Below are 19,380 nucleotides of genomic sequence, written 5' to 3'. Positions count from 1 at the left end.
ATACGTCCATGTCTTTGGTTTTATCAAACGACACGTCCATGTCTTTGGTTTTATCAAACGACACGTCCATCTGGTTTTGTTAAAGGACACGTCCATGTCTCTGGTTTTATCAAAGGACACATCCATGTCTCTGGTTTTATCAAAGGACACGTCCATGTCTGGTTTTGTTAAAGGACACGTCCATGTCTCTGATTTTATCAAAGGACACGTCCATGTCTGGTTTTGTTAAAGGACACGTCCATGTCTCTGGTTTTATCAAAGGACACGTCCATGTCTGGTTTTGTTAAAGGACACGTCCATGTCTTTGGTTTTATCAAAGGACACATCCAAGCCTCTGGTTTTGTCAAAGGACACGTCCATGTCTGGTTTTGTTAAAGGACACGTCCATGTCTCTGGTTTTATCAAAGGACATTTCCATGTCTCTCGTTTTGTCAAAGGACACGTCCATGTCTCTGGTTTTATCAAAAGACACGTCCAAGTCTCTGGTTTTGTCAAAGGACACGTCCATTTCACTGGTTTTATCAAAGGACATTTCCATGTCTCTGGTTTTGTCAAAGGACACGCCCATGTCTCTGGTTTTATGAAAGGACACGTCCATGTCTGGTTTTGTTAAAGGACACGTCCATGTACCTGGTTTTGTCAAAGGACATGTCCATGTCTCTGGTTTTATCAAAGGACACGTCCATGTCTCTGGTTTTGTCAAAGGACACGTCCATGTCTCTGGTTTTGTCAAAGGACACGCCCATGTCTCTGGTTTTATCAAAGGACACATCCATGTCTGGTTTTGTTAAAGGACACGTCCATGTCTCTGGTTTTATCAAAGGACACGTCCATGACTACGATTTAGAGACAAATAGAAGTACCACGTTCCAGGTCAGAGTTTTAGATGAATATATCTAGATGGAGAGTAACTCAGTGTTTCCTGATAAAAGGTCCTAGAACAGAACCCTGAGGAACCCCATGTCTGACTTCAGTATGAGAGGAAGAATCATTGTTGGAGGACATCTCTGGTTTTAGTGTCTGTAGCTTTAAAGGAAATGAGCTGCTGCTGGCCACGCCTCTTTCAGGAGGAGGAATTGGTCTTACCCATGGTTGTCATGGATACCATTGGAGGACATTCAGTGTGGACCAGAACCTAGAACCTCCAGAGCAGCGCCAACAAGAACCCAGACAGAGATGATTTGAATTAGTTTTTATTTAGACAGAATCAAACATCACAGGTTAGTTTACTAGAGTGTTCTCTGGTTCTGGTTCCTGCAGAACCTCCCCAGTCTGGATCGGTCCACGTCTGTCTAAACCAGCACAAAGATCCAGAGCCTCTGCAGAGCTTCAGACTGACCAGATCCTCCTCCATCATGGCCCTGGAGGTCCTGGAGGTCCTGGACGGTCAGTCATGGGTTCTGGAGCAGCTCCCGCCTGCTCTGATGTCTGACCTGAACACCTGGACAGGTAAAGGATATAAGGTCTAGTTCTAGTTGGTGGTGTCACATGACCTGAAGGTGTGTTCAAAGCACTGCTGTTACTGTTGACAGTCTTAGTGTTGTTGTTGCTGTGTTGTGTCAGTGTTGTTACTGCGTGTTGCTAGCTTGTTGCTAGCTTGTTGCTGGCTTGTTGTTGGAGTGATGTTGGCGAGTTAGTCAGTGTGATTGCTGTATTGTTGCTATGTTGTTGACGTGTTGTTAGCATGTTGTTGTCATGCGGTTGCTCTGTAGTTAGCATGTAGTTAGCATGTTGTTGTCATGGCGTGTTGTGTCAGAGTCGGTCGGTGACTCACGGCGGGTCGGTCTGCAGGAAGCGGCTCTCCTCTCCGTCCAGGATGCCGTGGTACAGATTGATCTCCTGCTCCAGGTGCTGCTTGTTGCTAAGCAATGTGTCGTAGTCACGACGCTGTTGTTCGATCTCGGCTCGTACGTCGTTTAGCTCCGCCTCCAACCGAGACACCACCGAGCCCAGATTCTGCTGCTCCATGTCTCGCCAGTGGAGGGCATCGTTCAGAGAGCTCTCTAGACCACGTTTCTACAGGTGATCGATCAGTTATTGATCAGTTATTGATCAGTTAATTGATCAGTCATTGATCAGTCATTGATCAATAACTGATCAATTAACTGATCAATGACTGATCAATAACTGATCAGTCATTGATCAGTTATTGATCAGTCATTGATCAGTCATTGATCAGTCATTGATCAGTTATTGATCAGTTAATTGATCGGCAGCTTGTCTTACCAGCGCTCTGATGGACTCCGTCTCAGCCTGGAGACTCTGTATCTTACAGCCGGTGTCATTGCATTCGGTCTTCAGTGCCTCCACCTGCTCTTCCTCTGGACTCCGCCCTCTACTCACACACTGCGCCTCCTGCAGGACACCCACAGGTCATACACCTGTCCAGTTACACCTGGAGGACACCTGAGCAGGTGAGGCTTTCTCACCTTACAGTCCAGGTAGCTGTCGGCCTCGGCCCGGTTCCTCTCGGTCACCTTCTCCCAGTGGCTCCTGATGTAGGCCAGGATCTGGTCCAGACTGGTCTCAATGGGGGCATCGGGTTCGTCCACCTCCCGTCCCGTCATCTGACTATAGAGGCCTCGCACGTCCTGCACATAAAGAAAGTACTCAGGTCACATGACCTCACCGCTCAGTCATGTGATCAGTGGATCGTTTTGATTGGTGCAACCTGCTCGTGGTTCTGCTCCAGGCTTTGTAGCTCTGCCCTCATTGCCTCCATCTGCTCCTCAAGCTCTGCCTTCGTTACATTCGCCTCTTCGATGACTCGGTACAGAGAACTGACCTCCTCCTCCACCGCCCTCCGGAAAGGCTGCTCGCTCTCGAACCTGCAGGAGGAGCTACACATTAACACGCCTCCTCCTTCTGCTGAACATTACTACACCTCCATCTGAGGTTGGAGGGAAAACCTATTTGTCAATTTCCCTGTGGGAACCTCCCAAAGGGATCAGTAAAGTTGTATATCTATCTATCTACCTATCTATCTGTTGATGACTAATTGATGACTAATTGATGACTAATTGATGAGCTATTAACCTCTGACCTGTCCTTGAAGTCCTCAGCGTTGGCCTGAACGTTCTCCGTCTGCAGCATCAGCCGAGCGTTGTCCAGGATGGCTTCACTGACCTACAGAGAGCGTAGGAGAACACAACACTAAGAGCAGCCAGCAGGGGGCAGCACACACACACACAGCTGTCATTGTACCAGGCTAGACTGAATCAGGTGTCGGGAACATTAAGAGACTAAAACAGATGTCCTCCATGTTGGCTCCACTCCACTGCTCCTCCTTTTCCTTAGGTCAAAGGTCATGGTTTTAGAGTTTACTCACACTAAGACTCTCTTCCACTTCAACTGCTCAGTGCAACAATGTCATGACTTTCTCTAAATATTCATTCCAGCCCACCCCACCTGTCTGTAGACCTCCTCCCACTCCCTCCGGAGTGGCCCCCAGGCTCCAGCGCTAGCGGCCTTCCTGTCGAGGCAGAGGCGGATCTGTTGCTCCAGTTGCTGGTTCAGTTGCTCCAGGGCTCTCACTTTGTCCCGGTACTCCATCAGGCTGCTGTTCAGACCCGCTGCCGCCGCTCGGTGACCCGCCGCCCGCTCCCGAGGCATCACAGGTGCCGCGCTGCTCCTCATTCCCTGGAGGAAGACGCTGCTGATGCCCAGAGCTCTCCGGGACACCCGCGTCCCCAGGCCAGATGTCGGAGGGGGCGCTGAACCCACGAAGACTCCACGGGGGGCGGCGGTGCCAGCGGAGCCCACCCTCCCACAGGAGGCGGAGACCGGGCGCTCCGAGGACGGTTGTCCCAGGAAGGATGAGCGACGTCGGGGTAGAGGCATGACGCTCAGCGGCTCCCAGAGTCAAAACCTCTCAGAGCCGTGACCCGCGGTGATTTATGAGAGGACGGACTTCTGGAAACATGGCCACCTTTGTCCTGGACAGAGCCTTTGTCCTGGACCGAGCCTTTGTCCTGGACCGAGCCTTTGTCCTCAGGGACACACGGGACATTTAGCTGCATCAGCACCCGGGGGGGTTCATTGACACACACTGAGTCAATGAACAGATTCTAGATGGTGAGCTCACTCTCTACGAACAAATGTCCCTAATGTCACCATGACAACAGGCCGTGTTTCTGTGGAAACAGTGTGGTGTGTTCAGGTGCAGCTTTAACGTCACTGACACGCTTGGATGGTTTCGGTTGAATCTCTGCAGGAAGTTCTGGATGTGGTCGACGCCAACGCAGCTGCAACAGATTTGACAACAACAGGAGGTCACTGATCATAACCTGGCTTCACTGACGCTACGAGTCCGTCAATCAAAGCTGAATCAAAAACATTCATCTTAGAGACATCTGGTGAAGACATGGACAGTGTCCTCCATGTGTCCCTGTCATGTCCGTCTCTGTGGTTCATTTCTCTTGGTCACATGTTGTTTTTATTCTCGTCATAAAAACTCATGACCTGCGGGAAACATCAAACCACCAACATCAACACTGATCTCAGGTCAAGTTCCTCTTTCTCTGCCTCGTGTTGTTGTTGCAGACGTTATGAAACCATCTCTCTGGATTCAGACATGAATCATGTCTAGCATGTCCACTCTGAGAGAATAACAGACGTTGAGTTTCCAGAGCTGCAGATGATTTTAATCGATCGGGATCATTTTACCTGGATCACGTGAACAGTATTCAGTGTTAGTTAAATTAGATGAAACCCAGTGAACGGTTCTAAATTCATTATTCATCAGTTGAAACATATTTTTATATTTAAATTAGAGTGACATCTGAACAAGGTTTTCACTATTTGAATAAACTAATATGTTTAATGAAAGAGAGAAACGACTGCAACAAACAGACGATCTTTGACAGAACAGTGAAAACATAAACAGGAAGAGAGGAGGAAGGATGTGAAGAAAAGAGTGTGATTCACTTCCCCTTGTTTTACACAACAAACTTTATTTTTCATGAATAATTCTCAGCATGACCGACAAGAACAGTATTTACAAGAACACAGGAGACTGTACAGCATTATCTGTTAGCATTGTCTGTTAGCATCTGTTAACCATCACAACCAAATCACAGGAAACTGTACAGCATTGTCTGTTAGCATTGTCTGTTAGCATTGTCTGTTAGCGGTGGTGGAGATGTCACAGTAAAAAACAAAGTATTCATTTGGCTCAGTTTGAGAATCGTGGGTAGCACAGGTCACGTGACCAACCAGTCTCCAAACACAGCAGCTAATTCACACATTATGTAGAAAAGAGAGTTTCACATTCAGTCCTGAGAAAAGTAATCAGAGCAGAAGAAGAGGAGATGAAACTTTTTATCTCCGCGATGACATCTTCTGACTTTCAGAGGAAGCAGCTCAAAGACAAAGAGGAGGAGCTCCAACTGTTGACGTTACTCGTCTGTCGACATCGCAGCCGTGGCACAAACAGGAAGTGGCAACGGTGGGAGTGTCTACAGTGACAGAGCCTGCGAGGTGTCGCTGTCGGACATCACGGACATCCTGGTGGAGCTCAGCGGACTCCTCGATTTACTCAGCTGAGCCTTGGAGGTCGGAGGTCGGCAGCGGCGCAGCAGCTGCAGAGCGTCGCGACGGAAGCGGACGCCGACGAAGACGTAGAGGAAGGGGTTGAGGCAGGCGTGCATGTAAGCCAGGCTCTTCAGCACCTGCTCCACCTTGTCGTAGGTCTTCCTCTCCTCACAGTCGGTGATGGTTATGTTGGAAGCCTGCGCCGCCTCTATCACCAGCATGGCATTGTAGGGCAGCTGAGACACCACGAACACCACCACCACCACCAGGATGACACGCATGGCCTTGTGCTTCTGGAAGTTGCGGGTCTTTAGTAGTGTGGCCACGATGACGCTGTAGCAGAACGCCATGACCACGAAGGGCAGGCAGAAGCCCATGCTCACCTGCAGCGACAGCACCAGAACCTTGGTGCGGTTCCCCAGGTCAGGCGGGAACACCATCCTGCAGTAGGCGTGGTCATCCACCTTGGCAAACACAAACTCAGGGATGGCGAGCAGCAGCGCCAGAAGCCACACCCCCCCACACACCAGCCGGCTGCAGCGGCGGCGCTCCATCTGCGAGTTCTGCGCTTTGGTGGTCTGCACGATGACGATGTAGCGGTCGACGCTGATGCAGGTGAGCAGCAGCATGCTGCTGAAGAGGTTCACCTTGTACAGGGCGGAGTTCAGCTTACAGAGGGTGGTGCCAAAGATCCAGCTGTACGACGCCTCAGCCGCCCAAAAAGGCAGCGTGACCAGGAACAGTAGGTCGGCCACCGCCAGGTTGAGCAGGTACACATCCGTCATCGTTTTCAGACGCCGCGGGAAGTTCAGGTAGATCCACACCACGACCAGGTTCCCGGCTCCGCCCACCATGGCAATCAACCAGAAGAGCGGTGGCTCGTAGTGACTCCTGAACACCCGCACCTGCTCCCGGTCGCACATGAGGTCTGGAAAGTCGTAGTAGTCATCATCGCCTGTGGGGGATGGGCTGAACGAGGCCGGATCCTGACAGGAAGAGATGACACACCTGAGTACACCTGATTATACCTGAACACACCTGATTATATCTGAACACACCTGATTATACCTGAACACACCTGAACACACCTGATTATATCTGAACACACCTGATTATATCTGAACACATCTGATTATACCTGAACACACCTGATTATACCTGAACACACCTGATTATATCTGAACACACCTGAACACATCTGATTATACCTGAACACACCTGATTATATCTGAACACACCTGAACACATCTGATTATACCTGAACACACCTGATTATACCTGAACACATCTGATTATACCTGAACACACCTGATTATATCTGAACACACCTGAACACACCTGATTATACCTGAACACACCTGATTATACCTGAACACACCTGATTATACCTGAACACACCTGATTATACCTGATTATACCTGATTATACCTGAACACACCTGATTATATCTGAACACACCTGAACACACCTGATTATATCTGAACACACCTGATTATACCTGAACACACCTGAACACACCTGAACACACCTGATTATATCTGAACACACCTGATTATATCTGAACACACATTATGAGGAAGTGAGTGTGTTACCTCTGTGGTCATTTGTGCCATGAAGTCGTCTATGGACGTCATGTTCATGTTCATGTTCAATCTGAAAAACAAAACAAACAAACTGTAAAACTCTAGCTTTTGGTCTCTACTGGTCTCTATTGATGTCTATTGATGTCTATTGATGTCTATTGATCTCTATTGATCTCTATTGATGTCTATTGATCCCTATTGATCTCTATTGATGTCTATTGATGTCTATTGATCTCTATTGATCTCTATTGATGTCTATTGATCTCGACTGATCTCTATTGATCTCTGTTGATGTCTATTGATGTCTATTGATGTCTATTGATCTCTACTGGTCTCTGTTGATCTCTCCTGGTCTCTATTGATATCTACTGGTCTCTATTGATCAGGTTATTGCTCTTGTCTGTGGTTTTACTTTAAACTGATCACTGACTCGTTCTGTGAATAAACTGATTTATTTTTTAACCTCCTCCTCTGTCGTCTCAGGGTTCTGTGGTTTCATGCAAAACTGAATTAAGTCACAGACTGTTTCAGTTCTGTTGCTGCTCACGTCAAACTTCTACTGATGAATAATAAAATAATAAATTCACTTGTAGCTGTTGAGTCAAACCAACTCTCTCCAGAGGAACAATAATTAATTCAAGATGATAAAGAGTCCTCAATGAAGACAGACACTCACCGTCAGACGCTTGTGTCTCCGTCTCTACAGCGTGTCTCTGTCTGTCTCTGTCTCTACAGCGTGTCTCTGTCCGTCTCTACAGAGTGTCTCTGTCTCTACAGCGTGTCTCCGACTGTATCTCTGTCTCTGCAGCGTCTCTGTCTCTACAGAGTGTCTGTCTCTGTCTCTACAGCGTGTCTCTGTCTGTCTCTCTGTCTCTGCAGCGTCTCTGAGTTCTTTCTCACTCTGTGTCCGTTAAACCTCAACCTGATGAGTCAAAGCAGAAGTTACACAAAGAGGAGGAGCTGCAGAGAAGGCGCCAAGAAAACAAACTGAAACACCAACTACTACTAACACCAACCCCCCAACACTGAGCCTGAGTCACCAGAACCTGGATCAGGTTCTGGACCAGGTTCTGGATCACTAATACACACTAACACTAATACACACAAACCTGGATCAGAACCTGGATCAAGTTAAAGTTCAGTGTTTTTCTGTCTTTTCACCTCGACCTGTCTGTTGACGACGGTTACCATGACAACAACGATTTGTCTATCTGTGATGCTTTGGCCCTGAGTATTGACTGACAGGCTGATGTGGTGTCTGTGCTGTCTGGTATTAGTAGTAGTATTTGTAGTTCTGAGGTGTCTGTGGTCAAACACAGAACATTTTGTTCTTGTCTGTTTATCTCTGCATCCTGTTCACTCAGTTTCCATGACAACACAGGATGTGACGTCAACACAGACCTGAATCTGTGAAACACCTGCAACCGCTGAAGCTCAAACAGGAAACCGTCTCGTATCAGAGCGTCTCTACCTGGAAATAATCACAGCTGTAACAACTCTGAGTAAACTGATTACAAGATGAGATCAGCAGTTGATCAGTTGTTGCTCAGTTGTTGATCAGCAGTTGACCAGTTGTTGCTCAGTTGTTGATCAGTTGTTGATCAGTTGTTGCTCAGTTGTTGATCAGTTGTTCATCAGTTGTTGATCAGTTGTTGCTCAGTTGTTGATCAGTTGTTGCTCAGTTGTTGCTCAGTTGTTGATCAGTTGTTGATCAGTTGTTGATCAGTTGTTGCTCAGTTGTTGATCAGTTGTTCATCAGTTGTTGCTCAGTTGTTGCTCAGTTGTTCATCAGTTGTTCATCAGTTGTTGATCAGTTGTTGCTCAGTTGTTGCTCAATTGTTGATCAGTTGTTGATCAGTTATTCATCAGTTGTTGATCAGTTGTTGATCAGTTGTTGCTCAATTGTTGATCAGTTGTTCATCAGTTATTCATCAGTTGTTCATCAGTTGTTGCTCAGTTGTTGATCAGTTGTTGCTCAATTGTTGATCAGTTGTTCATCAGTTATTCATCAGTTGTTAATCAGTTGTTGCTCAGTTGTTCATCAGTTATTCATCAGTTGTTGCTCAGTTGTTGATCAGTTCTTGATCAGTTGTTGATCAGTTGTTCATCAGTTGTTCATCAGTTGTTGCTCAGTTGTTGATCAGTTGTTGATCAGTTGTTGCTCAGTTGTTGATCAGTTGTTGATTAGTTGTTGCTCAGTTGTTCATCAGTTGTTGCTCAGTTGTTGATCAGTTGTTGATCAGTTCACCTGGAACTCAAACTCCAACATTCACATCTTTGTTCTTCACTCAACTCCAGCAAAACATGGAAAACAAATTCTCGACCTTAACCAGATCCAACCTCTGATCAATGAGTCTCTGATCAATGAGTCTCTGATCAATGAGTCTCTGATCAATAACCTCTGATCAATGACCTCTGATCAATGACCTCTGATCAATGACCTCTGATCAATAACCTCTGATCAATAACCTCTGATCAATGACCTCTGATCAATAACCTCTGATCAATAACCTCTGATCAATGACCTCTGATCAATAACCTCTGATCAATAACCTCTGATCAATAACCTCTGATCAATGACCTCTGATCAATAACCTCTGATCAATAACCTCTGATCAATGACCTCTGATCAATAACCTCTGATCAATAACCTCTGATCAATGACCTCTGATCAATAACCTCTGATCAATGACCTCTGATCAATAACCTCTGATCAATGACCTCTGATCAATAACCTCTGATCAATGAGTCTCTGATCAATAACCTCTGATCAGTGACCTCTGATCAATGACCTCTGATCAATGACCTCTGATCAATGACCTCTGATCAATGAGTCTCTGATCAGTGAGTCTCTGCTTTGAACAGACTGAAGTCACCATGTTACAGCTACTACGTGTGTGTGGTTGCAGCTTGTCACGCAACGTTGCTTCTGAGAACACATTGGCACGCAATGTGGTTTAACACACACTAACACACACACTAACACACACACACTAACACACCACACACACAGCCACACACACAGCCACACACACAACCACACACACACTAACACACACTAACACACCACACACACAACCACACACACACTAACACACACTAACACACCACACACACAACCACACACACACTAACACACACTAACACACCACACACACTCTCACTGTTAGAATGAAAACAACACTCTGGTCATGTGACCTGGTATTTCCTTCTTCTTCTTCTTCTCCTTCTTCTTCTTCTCCTTCTTCTTCGCCTTCTTCTTCTTCTTCTTCTTCTCCTTCTCCTTCTTCTTCTTCTTCTTCTTCTTCTTCTCAGATGCAGTCTGATGCCGGTTGCTGATTGGCTGTTGGTGAAACATAAAGAAGAACATGACTGAGCACTGACTGACAACACAGCTGACAGGAAGTGACTTCACTTGTTGTTCTCTCTCGGCCTGCTGACCTTTGACTTTTGTTCTTTGCCCTCTGATCTGCCCCATCAGCTGTGGCCCTGTGGTCAGAGGGTCACAGGTTTAAATCCCTCATGCTCATGACTGGTGGGTTAGAGGCATATTATTATGGTATAAACAACTGGAATGAGGTTTGAGCTTTTATTTTGAAAGTATCTGTGTGATCAACAAACATAACTGATGATCACATGAATCATGAATCATGAATCAAGAACCCTGCATTGTCTTTATGTGAGAACATAATGAACTTTTGTGGGTAGCTCCTGTTATAAGCACTATAAGAATAAAATAAAATAAAATAAAATATATACATACATGTGAGTAGACCCTCAATGTCCCAGAATCCTCCACTCTAATAAAGCAGCTGATCAGTATTGATCAACGTTATTAGATTTATAAAAGCTTTAGCGTATGATCACTGGACAGTGAACTCACCACATGGTGCGTTCAGGCGCTGCTGCTGGATCAGTTCATGTTTGATCAGGATGAAAGAATAAACTTATTGATCAGAAAAAGAGTTTTAGTCTGAATGAAAGTCTTCTATTTGATGAACATCCACAGAACGTTAGAGATGAAACCAGAACCAAACTCATCCCTAGAACCTGGAGAACAACCCTCTGAACAGCAGGGGGCGGAATTCAGCCGCCAATAAACCCACAGAAGAAGAAGAAGGCGGAAGTAAACATCCAGACAGCAGCAGGTCGTTCACACTTTGATATTTCGATTATTTCCCATTTTAAGGCTTTTATTAAACCTGTTACCGCCGTCAGAGCACTTCCGGTTTATTAAAGGCTTCATTAGTCTGATGACTTTAACTTCTACTTTATCTCTGTTTATTATCTGGGCATGAAGCGACCCCTCAGTCCAGTCTGATTAGCTTCTGCTAACAACGTTAGCTTCTTGACAACGTCACAAATACTCAGCTCTGATAGTCTGTTAGCTCAGTGTTAGCATGCTCAGTTAAACCTATTAGTTCTGTCTGTTAGCTCAGTGTTAGCATGCTCAGTTAAACCTATTAGTTCTGTCTGTTAGCTCAGTGTTAGCATGCTCAGTTAAACCTATTAGTTCTGTCTGTGAGCTCAGTGTTAGCATGCTCACTTAAACCTGTTAGTTCTGTCTGTTAGCTCAGTGTTAGCATGCTCACTTAAACCTGTTAGTTCTGTCTGTTAGCTCAGTGCTAGCATGCTCACTTAAACCTATTAGTTCTGTCTGTTAGCTCAGTGTTAGCATGCTCACTTAAACCTGTTAGTTCTGTCTGTTAGCTCAGTGCTAGCATGCTCACTTAAACCTGTTAGTTCTGTCTGTTAGCTCAGTGTTAGCATGCTCACTTAAACCTATTAGTTCTGTCTGTTAGCTCAGTGCTAGCATGCTCACTTAAACCTGTTAGTTCTGTCTGTTAGCTCAGTGTTAAATTTGCTCACTTAAACCTATTAGTTCTGTCTGTTAGCTCAGTGCTAGCATGCTCACTTAAACCTATTAGTTCTGTCTGTTAGCTCAGTGCTAGCATGCTCACTTAAACCTATTAGTTCTGTCTGTTAGCTCAGTGTTAGCATGCTCACTTAAACCTGTTAGTTCTGTCTGTTAGCTCAGTGCTAGCATGCTCACTTAAACCTGTTAGTTCTGTCTGTTAGCTCAGTGCTAGCATGCTCACTTAAACCTGTTAGTTCTGTCTGTTAGCTCAGTGCTAGCATGCTCACTTAAACCTATTAGTTCTGTCTGTTAGCTCAGTGTTAGCATGCTCACTTAAACCTGTTAGTTCTGTCTGTTAGCTCAGTGTTAGCATGCTCAGTTAAACCTGGTAGTTTTGGGTGTTAGCTCAGTGTTAGCATGCTCACTTAAACCTATTAGTTCTGTGTGTTAGCTCAGTGTTAGCATGCTCACTTAAACCTATTAGTTCTGTCTGTTAGCTCAGTGCTAGCATGCTCACTTAAACTTATTAGTTCTGTCTGTTAGCTCAGTTTTAGCATGCTCACTTAAACCTATTAGTTCTGTCTGTTAGCTCAGTGTTAGCATGCTCACTTAAACCTATTAGTTCTGTCTGTTAGCTCAGTGTTAGCATGCTCACTTAAACCTGTTAGTTCTGTCTGTTAGCTCAGTGTTAGCATGCTCACTTAAACCTATTAGTTCTGTCTGTTAGCTCAGTGTTAGCATGCTAACTTAAACCTGGTAGTTCTGTCTGTTAGCTCAGTGTTAGCATGCTCACTTAAACCTGGTAGTTCTGTCTGTTAGCTCAGTGCTAGCATGCTCACTTAAACCTGTTAGTTCTGTCTGTTAGCTCAGTGCTAGCATGCTCACTTAAACCTGTTAGTTCTGTCTGTTAGCTCAGTGTTAGCATGCTCACTTAAACCTATTAGTTCTGTCTGTTAGCTCAGTGTTAGCATGCTCACTTAAACCTATTAGTTCTGTCTGTTAGCTCAGTGCTAGCATGCTCACTTAAACCTGTTAGTTCTGTCTGTTAGCTCAGTGCTAGCATGCTCACTTAAACCTGTTAGTTCTGTCTGTTAGCTCAGTGCTAGCATGCTCACTTAAACCTGGTAGTTTTGGGTGTTAGCTCAGTGCTAGCATGCTCACTTAAACCTGGTTGTTTTGGGTGTTAGCTCAGTGTTAGCATGCTCACTTAAACCTGGTAGTTCTGTCTGTTAGCTCAGTGCTAGCATGCTCACTTAAACCTGGTAGTTTTGGGTGTTAGCTCAGTGCTAGCATGCTCACTTAAACCTGTTAGTTCTGTCTGTTAGCTCAGTGCTAGCATGCTCACTTAAACCTGGTAGTTTTGGGTGTTAGCTCAGTGCTAGCATGCTCACTTAAACCTGTTAGTTTTGGGTGTTAGCTCAGTGCTAGCATGCTCACTTAAACCTGGTAGTTTTGGGTGTTAGCTCAGTGCTAGCATGCTCACTTAAACCTGGTAGTTCTGTCTGTTAGCTCAGTGCTAGCATGCTCACTTAAACCTGGTAGTTTTGGGTGTTAGCTCAGTGCTAGCATGCTCACTTAAACCTGTTAGTTCTGTCTGTTAGCTCAGTGTTAGCATGCTCACTTAAACCTGTTAGTTCTGTCTGTTAGCTCAGTGCTAGCATGCTCACTTAAACCTATTAGTTCTGTCTGTTAGCTCAGTGCTAGCATGCTCACTTAAACCTGTTAGTTCTGTCTGTTAGCTCAGTGCTAGCATGCTCACTTAAACCTGGTAGTTCTGTCTGTTAGCTCAGTGCTAGCATGCTCACTTAAACCTGGTAGTTTTGGGTGTTAGCTCAGTGCTAGCATGCTCACTTAAACCTGGTAGTTTTGGGTGTTAGCTCAGTGCTAGCATGCTCACTTAAACCTGGTAGTTTTGGGTGTTAGCTCAGTGTTAGCATGCTCACTTAAACCTGGTAGTTCTGTCTGTTAGCTCAGTGCTAGCATGCTCACTTAAACCTGGTAGTTTTGGGTGTTAGCTCAGTGCTAGCATGCTCACTTAAACCTGGTAGTTTTGGGTGTTAGCTCAGTGCTAGCATGGTCACTTAAACCTGGTAGTTCTGTCTGTTAGCTCAGTGCTAGCATGCTCACTTAAACCTGGTAGTTTTGGGTGTTAGCTCAGTGCTAGCATGGTCACTTAAACCTGGTAGTTTTGGGTGTTAGCTCAGTGCTAGCATGCTCACTTAAACCTGTTAGTTCTGTCTGTTAGCTCAGTGCTAGCATGCTCACTTAAACCTGGTAGTTCTGTCTGTTAGCTCAGTGCTAGCATGCTCACTTAAACCTGGTAGTTTTGGGTGTTAGCTCAGTGCTAGCATGCTCACTTAAACCTATTAGTTCTGTCTGTTAGCTCAGTGCTAGCATGCTCACATTAGCCCCGTTAGCTCCGCCTGTTAATTCAGCTAATGCTAATGTTTTGTGATTATTTGAGACATTTGTTTGAATGTTTTTGACGTGTTGAAGTTGTGATGGGATATAATTAATGTTACATAGTAGATGATTGTAATTTCTTGATGTTATTTATTATATAATAATTATTTGATATATTTCTGACATTAACCAGAAGATCATTGGTTCTTGGTTCAGGTCACTGGGGTCAGAGGTCAATGTCTCCACCTGATGGCAGATACCACCCAGTCAGAGGACACACCTGGTCATGGTGATGTAGTGATGACTTCGTGGCTGAAGCAGCGTTACCATGACATCAGCCCTGTGACCCTGCAGGTGGGCGGGGCCGTGAGCTCGTGTCTGTACTGTGGGGAGGTGGAGGGTCTGTCTGGACTGGTGGAGTCCTTCCTTGTGGAGCTCTATCGCTGTAAACTCTGTCAGTTCACCTGTGACCTGAAGACCTCCATCAGCAGCCACCTGCTGCTCAGGCACCGCCCCTCCGCCCTCACTTACCTTGGGGGGGCGGATCGGGGGGAGGGGGCTGATGGCGGGGACGGGACAGGACTCCAGCGGGGGGCGTCGCCCTATCAGCTGGATCTGAACGGAGGGTCCAAGGACGAGGACGAGGACGAGGACTTCCTGCTGTACAACATGCTGGACAACATGAGCCCCGCCCCCTGTGACGTCAGTTCAGAGGGGGCGCTGCAGGTTGCACACACCTGTGAGGTGACACACCTGAAACACACCTGACACACACACACACACACACACACCTGACACACACACACACCTGACACACTGACTGACTGGTCGACTGGTTGGTTGCAGGTCAGCACTCTGTTTGAAGAGGAGTCCTCCATCTTCCCTCTGAAGGGGGGTTCAGTGGATCTGTCCTGTTCCATTGACCCCCCCTCCTCCCAGGAGGAGATGGCGCAGTCCGCTCACCTTATGACTCTGGGTCTGTGTCGTATCTCCGCCGTCAAATCTCTTCCCCCTCCTCCCACCTCCTCCTCACCCGTCCAGGACACTCCGCCGTTTGACGACCAGCCGGGCGGCCTGAAGGAGAGCAGGACGGGGGGAGGACCATTGAGGACACCGCCCCTCCCGTGTCTCCTGTGTCCTCTGACGCTGCCAACCAGGCGGCTGCTGGATGTCCACGTCAGGTCTCACCGAGCGTCTGGTGGCTTCAGTTGCATCTGCTGCAGCTGGACGGTGGACAGCTGGGAGGAGCTGGAGCCTCACTGGAGGAGTCACAGCAGCAGCAGGAGGAGGAGGAGGAAGAGGAGGAGAGGAGGAGGAGGAGGAGGAGGAGGAGGAGGAGGAGAAGTGGAGCAGCAGGAGAAGAAGAAGCAGAAGAAGACGGCGGCTGCAGACGGTCACAGTCCGTTGAGGAACACAGCGTCAGAAAACATTCAGAAACATTCATCAGGTCAGAATCAGCCACAAACCATCAGTCATCTATAACGAGAACACGTCTGATGGTGATTGGTTCCCTCAGGTGAATGGAGGGAGCAGCTGATTGGACGGACAGACGGGGAGGAGACGGAGCAGCCTGGCAGGTAGACACACACAACTAATTAACGGCAGACTTTTAATGTGAAAAGAAGTTATACAAAGGAAATGATGACGAGTGTTGTTTATTATCAACGAGTTACTGAAACGTTCCCAAACAGGAAGTCAACAGAACGTCTGAAATCTGAGTTCTTTTAATCAACAGCCAATCAGAACGCAGTGTGTGTGTTTCCTGTGTTGAACCAGGAACCAGGAACCAGGAACCAGAAAGAGAAGCAGGAGAAAGGAGAACCCAGAGGAGGAGGAGACACATGGAGGATTCTGCTGTTTGTTGTGTGACAGGTAAATTACCCACAATCCCTACAACGCTGCTTCTGACCAATCACAGGAGAGGACAGGTGGGAGCTGACAGAGCACCTGAAGCATAAGACCCAGTTCTCCTGGTGTGTTACCTGGTGAACGACTGTGATTGGTTTATTGGTTCTGCAGGAAGTTCTCCTCCAAGTTAACTCTGAGACGACACCTGGGCGTCCACGATGGACAGAGACCGTTCACCTGTCCTCACTGTCCATACAGCAGCAGACTGAAGGCCTCGCTGCTGCAGCACCTGAGGACACACACAGGTAACACACACAGGTAACACACACAAGTAGCGCACACAGGTAACACACACACACAGGTAACACACACAGGTAACACACACAGGTAACACACACAAGTAGCGCACACAGGTAACACACACACACAGGTAACACACACACACAGGTAACATACACACACAGGTAACATACACACACACACACAGGTAACATACACACACACACACAGGTAACATACACACACAGGTAACATACACAAGTAGCGCACACAGGTAACACACACATACAGGTAACACACACAGGTAACACACACATACAGGTAACACACACAGGTAACATAAACAAGTAGCGCACACAGGTAACACACACACACAGGTAACATACACGCACAGGTAACATACACACACACACAGGTAACACACACAAGTAGCGCACACAGGTAACACACACATACAGGTAACACACACAGGTAACACACACAAGTAGCGCACACAGGTAACACACACACACAGGTAACATACACAAGTAGCGCACACAGGTAACACACACATACAGGTAACACACACAAGTAGCGCACACAGGTAACACACACACACACAGGTAACACACACATACAGGTAACACACATAAGTAGCGCACACAGGTAACACACACACACAGGTAACACACACACACACAGGTAACATACACACACAGGTAACACACACAAGTAGCGCACACAGGTAACACACACATACAGGTAACACACACACACACACAGGTAACATACACAAGTAGCGCACACAGGTAACATACACACACAGGTAACACACACACACACAGGTAATATACACACACACAGGTAACACACACACACACAGGTAATATACACACACAGGTAACACACACACACACAGGTAATATACACACACAGGTAACACACACATACAGGTAACACACACATACAGGTAACACACACACACACAGGTAACACACACATACAGGTAACACACACACACAGGTAACACACACACACATACAGGTAACACACACACACACACACACAGGTAACACACACACACACACACACAGGTAACACACAGGTAACACACACACACAGGTAACACACACACAGACAGACAGACAGACAGACAGGTAACAGACACAGGTTAGACACAGACAGGTTAGTAATAGACAGGTGTGTTGTGTCTCCAGGTGAGAAGCCCTACAGGTGCACCCAGTGTCTCTATGCGTCCATTGATCGTAGTTCTCTGCTCCGACACATCAGGACTCACAGTCAGGAGAAACCGTACCGCTGTCAACACTGTGACTACCGCAGGTAACACACCTGAACTACATCTGCGCTGTGATTGGCTGTTAGCCTGTCTGCTGGTTGTCATAGTAACGTGTCTGTCTGCTCTTAGCATCCAGAAAAAGAGCCTGGACCTCCACGCTCGCCGGCATCACACTGGCGAGGCGTTTCCATGCCAACAGTGTGATTATTCGAGTCCAGACCGCCAGCTGCTGCAGAGACACGTCCGCCGACACCACACCCCCTCCCAGCACGCTGGGATCTGATTGGACTCTAAGCTGGTGGGCGGGGTTGGGTGGAGTGGTCTGATGATGTCACTAGGTGTGCTGATGATGTCACATGTTTATAATGTTTTTATTTGTGGATTCTTACCTATAAATAAATGAACAATGAATCTTTTGAGGTGTTCTGTGTCTGGATGAACACATGAAGGTGGAGAGTGATGAATGAGTGAATCAATGACACACATGACTCTTTAAACTTTGATTTATTGACCTGATTCAGACGGACCAGTAGAAACAGCTGTTTACTCCTGGAAACGTTAAGCTCCGCCCAAACAGGAAGCCACATGGTTGGTTCTACCTCCTTACTCTGTTACCTGTTGTTCACCGTCTTGTTGAGTGTGTGTCTGTGCCCACTGCGTCAGATGCAAAGTGGCTCCGCCCCCTGGTGCCTGACCTGGACACAGGAGACAGACGTGGTGGACCGAGTCATGTCGGAGAGGAGGTGAAGGATCTCAGTCTGAACCAGCTGATCAGAGCTGGTTTAAGTACAGGACCAACAGACGTATAGCAGCATCACTATCAACTGAAACATTAAGTAGAGAGAGTGTCTGCCTCCTGAACCCAAACTGGGAGCTGGTTCCACAGCAGAGGAGCCTGATGGCTGAAGGCTCTACCTCACATTCTACTTTAGAACCTCTAGGAACTAGCCTGGTCGTTACCATCCTACGTTTCCGCCCGAAATTTGATTTCGGTCTGCCACGGAGTCTGGCCAAATTGCCCTTCTGCGGTTTGCGTGTAACCGCGCGGTCTTAGCCAATCAGCGAACAGTTGAGTGATGAAGCGGAACTCGCCTGCCGAGTTGCTTGTAGTCCAGCGAAGCTTGTAGTTCAACAGAATAGCAACAATGGCGACGGAGGAAGAGACGCTAGAAGCCATCCGCGAAGTTGTCTCAACTCTCGAGAGCATCACGGAATTAAAACCAGAACAAGAGGCTTGTCTTGTCAATTTTATAAATGGCAAGGACGTCGTAGCTCTCCTTCCAACTGGCTTTGGGAAAAGTTTGATTTATTTAACTGGAAGCGGAAGTGGTAAGCGTAAGAGCCTGAACTCCGGCGCACAATATACGTCATTACCAAACGTTGCTGATTGGTTAAGGGAACTCCAATGATTTTAAACCTCAAAATAAGCATCCGCCCATTACGGAGACAGATTCCTATTACATTGGGCCAGACTAACGTGCAGACCAAAATCTAATTTCGGGCGGAAACGTAGGATGGTAACGACCAGGCTATTTAGGAACCACCAGGAGGACAGAACTTTACTGGGCTGATATGGTTCTATGAGGTCTCTGAGACAATGA

General features: G+C 46.7%; 3 protein-coding genes across 5 annotated transcripts; 1 reads left to right on the top strand and 2 right to left on the bottom strand.

The window, feature by feature from the left end:
• Positions 1–907: 907 nt before the first annotated feature.
• bfsp2 (beaded filament structural protein 2, phakinin) lies at positions 908–4,146 on the bottom strand. Its single transcript, XM_084575414.1, has 7 exons — positions 3,409–4,146; positions 3,044–3,126; positions 2,672–2,828; positions 2,430–2,591; positions 2,227–2,355; positions 1,775–2,016; positions 908–1,441 (listed from the first exon to the last, which is right to left on the bottom strand). Exons 1-7 carry the CDS (start codon positions 3,838–3,840, stop codon positions 1,354–1,356), a joined length of 1,293 nt encoding a protein of 430 aa, XP_084431540.1. The 5' UTR covers positions 3,841–4,146; the 3' UTR covers positions 908–1,353.
• A 738-nt stretch (positions 4,147–4,884) lies between these two features.
• ccr9a (chemokine (C-C motif) receptor 9a) lies at positions 4,885–8,777 on the bottom strand. Its single transcript, XM_084575377.1, has 3 exons — positions 7,792–8,777; positions 7,125–7,185; positions 4,885–6,518 (listed from the first exon to the last, which is right to left on the bottom strand). The coding sequence occupies exons 2-3, from the start codon at positions 7,176–7,178 to the stop codon at positions 5,457–5,459; spliced, it is 1,116 nt and encodes a 371-aa protein (XP_084431503.1). The 5' UTR covers positions 7,179–7,185; positions 7,792–8,777; the 3' UTR covers positions 4,885–5,456.
• A 2,154-nt stretch (positions 8,778–10,931) lies between these two features.
• LOC311509956 (uncharacterized protein) lies at positions 10,932–18,195 on the top strand. Of its 3 annotated transcripts, none has more exons than XM_084575411.1 (8): positions 10,932–11,263; positions 14,593–15,120; positions 15,223–15,823; positions 15,893–15,953; positions 16,153–16,248; positions 16,396–16,529; positions 17,683–17,823; positions 17,909–18,195. In XM_084575411.1, the coding sequence occupies exons 2-8, from the start codon at positions 14,626–14,628 to the stop codon at positions 18,103–18,105; spliced, it is 1,725 nt and encodes a 574-aa protein (XP_084431537.1). In that variant the 5' UTR covers positions 10,932–11,263; positions 14,593–14,625; the 3' UTR covers positions 18,106–18,195. The 3 variants fall into 3 exon arrangements, with proteins under 3 accessions (XP_084431537.1, XP_084431539.1, XP_084431538.1); XM_084575413.1 differs by having other exon boundaries at positions 10,939–11,263; positions 17,700–17,823; XM_084575412.1 differs by lacking the exon at positions 10,932–11,263 and having other exon boundaries at positions 14,304–15,120.
• The last annotated feature ends 1,185 nt before the right edge of the window (positions 18,196–19,380 follow it).

The sequence above is a fragment of the Chelon labrosus genome, assembly GCF_963514085.1.
Source record: "Chelon labrosus genome assembly, contig: SCAFFOLD_39, whole genome shotgun sequence".
In the NCBI taxonomy this organism is placed as follows: Eukaryota; Metazoa; Chordata; class Actinopteri; order Mugiliformes; family Mugilidae; genus Chelon; species Chelon labrosus.
This window is presented reverse-complemented; position numbering and strand designations above follow the sequence as displayed.

Excerpts from the sequence above, each read along its gene's own strand:
- bfsp2 (XM_084575414.1), bottom strand. The coding sequence starts at position 3,840 with ATGCCTCTACCCCGACGTCGCTCATCCTTCCTGGGACAACCGTCCTCG. Across the intron at positions 2,829-3,043 it reads GCTGAGGACTTCAAGGACAG|GTTCGAGAGCGAGCAGCCTT; the intron begins GTCAGAGGTTAA and ends CTCCTCCTGCAG. Across the intron at positions 2,592-2,671 it reads TGGAGCAGAACCACGAGCAG|GACGTGCGAGGCCTCTATAG; the intron begins GTTGCACCAATC and ends CTTTATGTGCAG.
- LOC311509956 (XM_084575411.1), top strand. The coding sequence starts at position 14,626 with ATGGCAGATACCACCCAGTCAGAGGACACACCTGGTCATGGTGATGTA. Across the intron at positions 15,121-15,222 it reads AGGTTGCACACACCTGTGAG|GTCAGCACTCTGTTTGAAGA; the intron begins GTGACACACCTG and ends GGTTGGTTGCAG. Across the intron at positions 15,824-15,892 it reads CATTCAGAAACATTCATCAG|GTGAATGGAGGGAGCAGCTG; the intron begins GTCAGAATCAGC and ends TGGTTCCCTCAG.
- ccr9a (XM_084575377.1), bottom strand. The coding sequence starts at position 7,178 with ATGAACATGAACATGACGTCCATAGACGACTTCATGGCACAAATGACC. Across the intron at positions 6,519-7,124 it reads TGGCACAAATGACCACAGAG|GATCCGGCCTCGTTCAGCCC; the intron begins GTAACACACTCA and ends TCTTCCTGTCAG.